At 45.5% G+C, this 10,474-nt stretch overlaps 1 protein-coding gene across 1 annotated transcript in view; it reads right to left on the reverse strand.

Moving 5' to 3' along the window:
• Positions 1-646: 646 nt before the first annotated feature.
• The window catches only part of bcl11aa (BCL11 transcription factor A a), a 34,866-nt gene continuing 25,038 nt past the window's right edge, over positions 647-10,474 (reverse strand). The window contains exon 3 of the mRNA XM_020481761.2: positions 647-5,998. Within this exon, the coding sequence (XP_020337350.1) occupies positions 3,789-5,998 (2,210 nt within the window). The 3' untranslated portion in view covers positions 647-3,788. The remainder of the gene's footprint in view (positions 5,999-10,474) is intronic.

The following is a 10,474-nucleotide window of genomic DNA, read 5'->3' on the forward strand; positions in this document are numbered from 1 at the left end:
GAGTGACATGTACTGTATGTAACATGTATGTGCTCAGAGATAGCGTGAAAACTGTCTGCAGTCACGCCACTAAAGCTGCTACCTACAGACACGCACACACAAACACACACACACTTACACTGGCTCGGCTATCCTGGCCCAACAGGTTAGGTGACACAGCACATGTCACATGACCCTTGTACATCCATTGCTGAGCCTGTCACTCCCCCTCTCCCCCTCAGGGCAAAACAAAACAGTGCAGTGCCAGAGGGAAGGGAAGGGCGAGGAGGAACAGGGGGAGGCATGTGGGAAAGTTCAGCAAGTCCCGGTACAGCTCAAGACTGTATGACCTCATTTAGACACACAGGCTGTAGAAGCAGTATGACTGGCTGGGGAGGGCAACCATGACACCAGTATGGTCCCCATTTCATATAGGCATATGCATACTCTAGACAATTGTGACACACAAACACACACACACACACACACACGCATGCATCACAGGAGGTTGCTGAGGGGAGGACGGCTCATAATAATGGCCGGAACGGAGCAAATGGAATGGCAAACACATTGAAACCACGTGTTTGATGTATTTGATACCATTCCACGTCATCCACACACTTGGCCTGCTCCAAATATCTAGCCACATGACGCACAAACAACAGAATTATACTTTCATTTTTTTATTAATTGTTTTTCAATAAAGGGACAAAATGGGTGTGTGAACAGGATAATGCAGACAACTGCCAGAAAACACAGACAGTGGTTTTCCCAATACAACTGAACAGAGACCAGAAACAAAACACAACAAAAAGAGCTAAATTTGTCCAATGACCTTAGGCCACTCTTTAAAAAATAAAGAAATAATATTAGAACCAAAAATAAAAATAAAACAAAAAATGATCCATTCCATGCCTCTGTTTTGAACAGAGCATATAGGCAATAATAAATAGTAACTCCCATAGTAAAAGATAAAGGTCAAGTTCAAGTTACAACAAACAGCTCTCAGAACAAGAATAGAAAATGCTGATAACAAAATATTCCGCATTGCCATTTACAAAAAAGTCTCAACTCAAGCAGGCTTCTCCCAGTCTCCATTTCATTTTCATTTTTAAATATGCTTTGCATATGAAAGTATATCCAATCTAAATATAAAGCACCATTTAGTATTTGGCAATGAAAAAAACCCTGCAAAACATTGATTATTTTTCAAATTCATTTATTTTGACGCTTTTTTAAATCGATGTACTGCATATGAAGTAAGTTCATTTTTTTTCTTCTTAAGATGTTGGAATGTAGTCAGGTGGGATAGGTGGGAAAGACAGAAGCACAAAACTAAACAGCCCGACGTCAGCTTGCATCACTGCATACAGAATGGCAGCAGGGGGAGGAGGTCCAAACCAAACCAAAGAAGATATGTACAACCACCTGTGAAAGCAGGAACCAGCGTAGCGCGGCAGCCATCTTATGGCTCACTGCGCCCAATGCCACATACTTCATTTTTTTTTATTGGGTTTTCTTTCATTTCTTTAAACATACAAATAATTCGCACTATATTATCCTGCCAAATTAAAAATATATACCGTGGCAGCTTGTTTTTTTTTCACTACCAAAAAAGGTACGTAAATACCTCTAAAGAGAACAAGCAACAGTTAAAAATACGAGCCTCAATATAAATACTATAGTGCCTACTCTAAGTGAACATTGAATTCAAATACCATTCTAGACATACAGAAAAAAGTAGACCATAAATGTGTTTAAGCATAGGAATTGACATGAGTGTGCATCTTCCTATATTTAAGTTCTCTGTTATATATTCATATATAATCTTAAGCCTTTCCCCAATGCAAATTTCATTCAACCTGAAGAGCCGCGAAGAGCCAAGGCAAAATAAAAAGTCACTGATTTTTTTCCTCCATTCTATATATACTGTGATCGGGTCTTGAACACCACCAAGACAGAGAGGAAAAGAGAAACAACGACAAACTTAAATACAGTTTCCCCTAAAGATAATGACGTGTTATTAAAAAAAAAGTCATTTTAATATCTATACCAAAAAAAGAAAACGATTTGTACAAAAAGAAAAAATCTTGCAGTTTCAGCAGCAAGTTTGTTATCTAGCTGAGGGAGCTTTTACCCAGTCACACCACTGAGTGCTCTGCTGGGATTTCTTGGGGTTAAATAACAATGGTCAGAGGTGAAGGATTAGGGTCAAGGGGTGGGGGGTGGAGTGGCTGGCAACAGATTCTGTATTCGTCACTATATAAAACAACGGAATTTTAGTCATCAGTCAGCATTTTAGCAAGTTTTCCCTTAAGCGTATACCTGTAAACTGGGAAAATTGAACAGTGCAATTATAGGACAATTTTGTCCTATAAATGACAGTCTAACTTTAGACTGGACCGCTGTACCGACGTTGTACCAACGTTAGACACTTTTAGAGTATCTGTACAGACTCTGAGGCAGAGTGACAAGTGCTCTTTCACCATCGACTGGGGCGGATGTCTGCAACTCAACGAGGAAAAAAAACTCCTTTCAAGTCAACACAAACAGCAAACAGTACAAAAACAGAAAGTTAATAAACATCCATCTGCCCTGTATTACAAACCCCTGTATGATTATTTTGTCTCCACCTCCTTTTCAAGAGCCCTGGCATTTAAGAACTGCCATTCTTAAAGATGTTTTTCTTTTAACTTTAGGCAATTCATAGATGGATAGAACGTTTAAATATATTGTAAAAAAAAAATATGTCAAATTAAAAAGAAGAAGAAAGAAATCTCCCCCCCCCCCCAAGCACACCATTCTGTTAGCTTCTAATTATTTGTAACTTTTCTGACTAGCTTGTATTCATTTGAATGTCATCGTCTGGTGTGATGGGAGCTTAGACACTGCCTGCACCCGCACTGATAAATCCAAGCAGCATCATAGGTTTGTGCTACTGCAAATACATGCCAGCTCTCAAGTCCTCAGAGCACTATAAAAGTCCCACGAATTTAGGATTGTACATTACAGAGCATCTTTGTGTTCAGTACCTCCGTACCAGAAATGAAATATACGAACAATTCAGTTATACACAATACTGCCTGTACCGTGCCTGCTGAAAACCTCACAATTTAAAGATACTATAATACATAGCAGATCGGAAGATTATTAACCAATGCAGTTACAAGATATCAAAGGCACTCTTTTTTTTTGTTTTACCAAATGATAGTACAAATTCAAATCTGAAATCATCCTCAGTGATCCAACGGCTGTCACTGCTTTGCCTTTAGTAATCAAGCCAATTCATAGATGATTTGTTTTAACCCCATAGGGACAGAACATGTTTTAGAAAGATGAAGGTTAAGTGCGATTCCCAGGTCGTCCAGAGAGGGTTAAGCTGAAGACTGTACATGATATGTGGTATGCAGCATGGTCGTTTCATTCTTGTCTTTTCTTTTTTGAAATAAAAACAGAACAAGAAAACAGCAACACATTTTACTCAACAACTAACCAACCAGGGACAATTTCAATTTTTTTTTTTTAATTAGCCAAAACATACCATGCATGCTGTCTAATTATCAAAAATGGGAAAGGATAATCGAAAAAGAAAATAAGTACACAACATGTAAATTATTGCACAAGAGAAAGGCTCGAAGTTTTGCGTCAATGCAATAGTATTGCCCCGATACAGATCATGCATTCAAGGAGTAATGGAAACGGGGTGTGCTGGTCCAGAGCACGTTGTCTTAGCTTCCACCGGACTGGTGAAAGAAGAAGGGGGAATGTACAGGGGACTGGGGAGGGAGGGAGGGCTGATGAAACCCCCACTACTCCGACTTAATTTCGGCACTCAAGGGGCGGTCACTATGCCATTTTTTCATGTGTTTCTCCAAGGTACTGTACACGCTGAAGGGCATCTGACAGATCTCACACTTGAACACGTCCTTGCCGATCTGCCCATGTGTCTTCATGTGGCGTGTGAGCTTGCTGCTCTGGGCGCAGGCGTAGTTGCACAGCCCACACTTGTAGGGCCTCTCGCCCGTGTGGCTGCGCCGGTGCACCGTCAGGTTGCTGCAGTTCTTAAAAATCTTGCCACAGTACTCACAGGTGTCGCTGCGGCGGCTGCTGTCCTTGGAGCCAGGTCGAGTCAGCGGAGCCCCAAGGTGGGGCGTGCTCCCCCCGCTCCCCGTCCCGCTGCGGCCCGACACCCCCCCATCCAGTTCCCCAGGAGGGGTGGAGAAGCGCAGGCTGCCATTCTCCGACGAGTGCTCTGAGGGAGAAGAGGCAAAGGGCGATTGTCTGGAGTCCCCCGGGAAGTTCAGAAAGGGGTCCTTGAATTGTCGGGAGGCAGCGTATCCGGCCAGCCACTGGGAGTAGACGTTTTCTGTGTTGGGGATGGTGGGTGTAGGCAGGTCAAACTCCTTCTCCAGCTTGATGCGTTTGGAGAAGGGGCTGAGGGGGCTGGGGCTGCCCAGGAGCAGCTTCTTGGAGAGGCCCACCGAGGCAGCTTCGCTGGGGGATGTGCCACGCCCGTTGATGGCCACAGCCGATATGCAGCCCCCCTCACCGCGGTCCGACTCCAGCGCTGAATCCTTGTCACACATCAGCCGTTGTGTGTGCTCGCGGTTTTGGTGGTGGTGTGTGTGGTTTTCTTGGCCCAGCGCACTGCGCTTGTGTGCGTGAAATGCTTCGCTGAAGTGCTGCATGCTGGCCGCCAACCCCATGCCCTGAATCACCTCAGGCAGCGAGCGAGGGATGGTACCCTCCTCTCCTCCTACCAGACGACCCACAACCTCCCCGTTCCCAATGCTGCCGTTGTTCTCATGGTGCCGCGCTGCCTCCAGACTCAAGCTGAAGTGGTAGCTGTTGTTGTTCCTCCTAGCTCCATCCACTTTCTCTTCTTCCTCCTCCTCCCCCTCCTCTTCCTCCTCTTCCCCCTCTTCTTCTTCTTCCTCCTCTTCCTCCTCCTCCTCTTCTTCCTCCTCCTCCCCATTCTCCCGGCGCAAGCGGTTGTTCTCACTCTTAAGCTTGGCCACCACTGACTTGAGGGCGCTGCTGGCGCTGCCCATTCGCTCGCTGGTGCCCGGCTCGGGTGAGGAGGCTGCAGAGAGTCCATCTTCTGACTTTTCGGCGTTGGGTGAGCCCGACTTGTGCATATGTGTCTTCATGTGGCGCTTGAGTTTGCTGGCCTGGGTGCAGGCGTGGTCACACAGACTGCACTTGTAGGGCTTCTCGCCCGTGTGGCTGCGCCGGTGCACGATGAGATTACTCTGGAACTTGAAGCTCTTGCCGCAGAACTCGCACGACTTGGTCTTCAGAGGAGTGGAAGGCTGGGGGCCCGAGGAGGGCAGCGGGGTGCTGGGGGTGGTATGAGAACCCGAAGGGGACTGCATGGAGGGAGGAAGGGGAGGGGGGGTGGCCAGGTAGGGAGGCTTGCCCCCACCGCCACATCCTCCACCGGACTGGAATGGTTGGAGCAGCCGCTGCATAGGGCTTGGCCGGTTGGGAGAGTGGGGGGGGGTGGACCCTGAGGTGTTGCCCGCCAGCTCCCTCAGCCGGCGGGAGAAGTCCATGGCCGATGGGGGGTCCAGGGGCATGGGAGGGTTGAGGCGCAGCACCCTGTCGAAGGCACTCGGATGGTGGGCTGCCAGCGCTAGCTCCTCTGGGCTCAGGTGGTGGGGGTCCAGGTGGTGGCGCGGAGGGGGGCTGAAGAGAGGCGGCGTTGGGGGGAAACGCTGCTGTCCACCCACTCCGTCCCGGCCCCCCGAGCCTGGTCCTGGGATGCGGAGGAGGCTGAAGGGGCTGGCCTCGGAGGGCATGTGGAGGCCGTGGAGGGGGGGCTGTGAGGGGCAGTCTGCACCCCCGCCCAGGGAGGAGGGTCTGCCCATGCGGGGGGTAAGGGGGCTGCCATGGCCGTGTTCGCTCTCCAGGTAGATGCGGAAGCCATGGGTATTCTGGGCGTGCTGTAGCAGGAACCAGGCGCTGCCGTAGGCCTGTTTACAGGTGGTGCAGGTGTAGGTACTGGGCTCTTCCTTACCTGCAGGGGGGACAGAGAGGAAGAGGGGACACAGAGTTAGACTCATGTTCACATGAACATGTTGTTCACATCAATCAATTAATTAAATAATATACATTATTGATGACCAAAGGAAATGAGTTAGAGTTCAGCTCCATTCAGCTGTGCTGCATTTGACTCGTGCTTGACTGTCTTATGGATCAAATATATTTTTAGAAAGCCTCTAAAAATATGTGTGTGGGGGGGGGGGGGGGGGGGGGTCACAGCTTCCTCTAGTCTGCTATGGGACACTGTTACCCCGGCTGACTGTGAGCAGCCTCTCAGCTTGCTACAAAGCAAACAATGACCGCTGTCTCTGCAGAGAATACACTCTGCAGAAAACCCACTCCCATTGATGTACAGAAATAACCCCTAACCCGAGAAACACAACCCCACTAAGCATAGCAGATACCACTACAGTACTAAGGAGGACTAAGAAGTGTATGCCTCTAATTTTGGATTTGTTAATTTAGACAGAAGTCACATCGACACAGACAGTATAACTGTGTTATAATCCTTTACTCTGAATGGTGGTGCACACACACACACACACACACACACAAAGAAAAGCCTCTTGCGGTGCATAAATAGAACTGCCCTCTCAATCGCGGCCCAGTGAAGTAGTCCGCCGCTTGTGACAGCAAAGGAACATTTAAATCAATAATTGACTTTGAATGGCTCTCTGACAATGACCTGTGGTCTGCTTCACAATGCATGTGTAATCTCATTAAGGCCAGCCCGCTCCTCCATCAGCTCATTTGCAAGATTAGATCATAAACGGGCCGCCGCTGAAAGCCTTTCAATATGAAACCAGTTATATGGACGCAGACTCATGCACAGTCACACACACAGGCATGTACATGCACGCGCACACACACACACACACACGGATATGAGAAAAACCCAGTACTTATTATCCAATAAAGATTTCTGCTCCACTGCTCTGCTACCCTAAATACACAGATTCTCCTAAATGCCCACACATGCACATACACACACACACGCGCACACACACACACACACACACACACACACACACACACACACACACACACACACACACACACACACACACACAGAAATACAAACATTTAGACAGTAAACAGATGGATGCTGAAATGTGTAACTATAAGCATAGATAGGCATGGTAAAGCACAAGTGGGGTGTTTTGTGGTATTTTTCTCCACCTGTCAGTCATTCAGCGCATGTACCCAGGGACCCTCTACAGGCTGGTTCCCTTTCAGAATAATTACTGTAGCACTCTCAGACGACACAGGAGACACAGGGAGACTAGCACAAGCCTCAAACGAGACTAAGGCGAGCATCAAACGAGCCCGAAGAAGGAAGCTCTAACAGGTGAGCATTAGACCATATCATTTCACTAAAAAGGAAAAAATATACAGAAAATGTACCTTTTATCATTTACCAATTAAAACGAGCTATTTGATAGAAATAAAATAGAAAATGGATCCATCTACTTTATTCTCAGATTGACAAGCCAAAATATTTAGCTTCGCAATCATGCCAGACAAGATAAATATCACATTGGCAATAATTATCCAGGATACATTTCCAGATAAAAAGCCATTTTGTGATAAAGGGCTGTATAGTCCATTGACTCAACAGAGGGGTCAGTCACTAAAGCTTCCATACTCATGCTAATGATGTGCAGTAGGAACCCAGGAAATGAGAGACAACACTAAAAGGGATTTATGGTTTACCTTCCCGCTTTTATCCTCCCCAACTGCAATTTACTTGCAGATCCAAAAAATTAAGGGTCAACACTGTCAACAAAAAAAGCCATCAGTTAGTGTGCCGTGTGTGTATCAGTGTGTGTGTGTGTGTGTGTGTGTGTGACGGCGTGGGTGTGTGTGTGTGAGGGGAGGTGTCATATTTCCCATTGACACATTTCTTACACAACCTTTTCTCTTCTTTTTGTGGTGGATATACTATATATAGTGTGTGAGGTAGAACGGTGTGCGGACAGAAATACTTCTCTGCTCTGCATGTGTGAGCATGTGTGTATGTGAGAGGCTAACAGTTGCTACTGGGTTGTGCGAGAAGGGGGTGAGTGAGTGAAAGGCGTGAGACTCGGCGGTTGGGTAGAATAATCCTGTTAAGACACTCAGACCCCTTTGTGTTCTGTCTGGGTCTAGCTGTCTGAGCACTGGAAGAATTCACACACACACACACACACACACACACACACACACACACACACACACACACACACACACACACACACACACACACACACACACACACACACACTTACACTTATCTTTCACCACCCACAGATTGGGAAGACTAGCATTAGCTGGTATAATATGGACAATTAGAATAGTCAAAAATGTCTGCTAATTGATGCCACCTTGCAGAGGGTCTAACCCCTATGTATTATATGCGTTTTCATTGAGAATTGTTTCTTCTCACATATACATGTATTGATGTTCAAGAGCCTTGGAAAAAGTTGAAATGATTGGAAGTGTCTGAAATCTACGCTTCCGAGTGCCCTAACAGCCTGCTTGTAATTCAGCCATTGCTCAGTTCATTGAAGAAGACTGCCCAGAGTTCACGGAATGTGTGAGGGAGAGAGACAGAGACAGACAGAGAGAGAGAGACAGTGACAGAGAGACAGACAGAGAGAGAGACAGATAGACAGAGCGACATAGAGAGAGACAGAAGACTGTAGAGATTGGCAGCAGTGTGTTTAGATTGCAGACGGAGGGAAACAGGATTGAGAGAGAGAGAGAGACACAGAGAGAGAGACAGAGAGAGAGAGAGACAGAGACAGAGAGAGCAGTAATGTTACATGCTGCCAGCTTTTAACACTGGGAAATGTCCGAGCCATGTAAGCATCAATGAGACATCAGAGAACAAGAGAGGAGGTAGGAGGAAGAGAGAGAGAGAAAGTGAGCTCCCACACACGCACTGTGCCAGATATATACACACAGACACCATATTACCCCACATTATACACACACATATACTATATCACCCCACATTGTACACACAAATACCACATCACCCCACAGTATACACACACAGACACCATATTACCCCACATTATACACACACATATACTATATTACCCCACATTATACACACACAGACACCATATTACCCCACATTATACACACACATACACCATATTACCCCACATTATACACACACAGACACCATATTACCCCACATTATACACACACATACACCATATTACCCCACATTATACACACACAGACACCATATTACCCCACATTATACACACACAGACACCATATTACCCCACATTATACACACACATACCACATCACCCCACATTATACACACACAGACACCATATCACCCCACATTATACACACACAGACACCATATTACCCCACATTATACACACACAGACACCATATTACCCCACATTATACACACACAGACACCATATTACCCCACATTATACACACACATACCACATCACCCCACATTATACACACACATACACCATATTACCCCACATTATACACACACATACACCATATTACCCCACATTATACACACACATACACCATATACCCCACATTATACACACACATACACCATATTACCCCACATTATACACACACAGACACCATATTACCCCACATTATACACACACATACCACATCACCCCACGTTATACACACACATACACCATATCACCCCACATTATACACACACACCATATCAATCCACATTATACACATACATATACTATATCACCCCCACATTATACACACACATACCACATCACCCCACATTATACACACACATACACCATATCACCCCACATTTTACACACACATCTACTATATCACCCCACATTATACACACATATACTATATCACCCCACATTATACACACACATGCACCATATCACCCCACATTATACACACATATACTATATCACCCCACATTATACACACACATGCACCATATCACCCCACATTATACACACATATACCATATCACCCCAAATTTTACACACACATCTACTATATCACCCCACATCATACACACATATACTATATCACCCCACATTATACACACACATGCACCATATCACCCCACATTATACACACACATGCACCATATCACCCCACATTATACACACACATACACCATATCAACTCACATTATACACACACACACACTATATCACCAGACATTATACACACATACCATATCAACCCACATTATACACACGCATATACCACATCACCCCACATCATACACACATATACACCATATCAACCCACATTATACACACATACACTATATCAACCCACATTATACAACAAATACACTATATCACCCCCACATTATACACACACATGCACCATATCACCCCACATTATACAACAAATACACTATATCACCCCACATTATTCACACAAATACTATATCACCCCACACTATACACACATA

Source organism: Oncorhynchus kisutch, linkage group LG4 (genome assembly GCF_002021735.2).
Source record: "Oncorhynchus kisutch isolate 150728-3 linkage group LG4, Okis_V2, whole genome shotgun sequence".
Taxonomy (NCBI): Eukaryota; Metazoa; Chordata; class Actinopteri; order Salmoniformes; family Salmonidae; genus Oncorhynchus; species Oncorhynchus kisutch.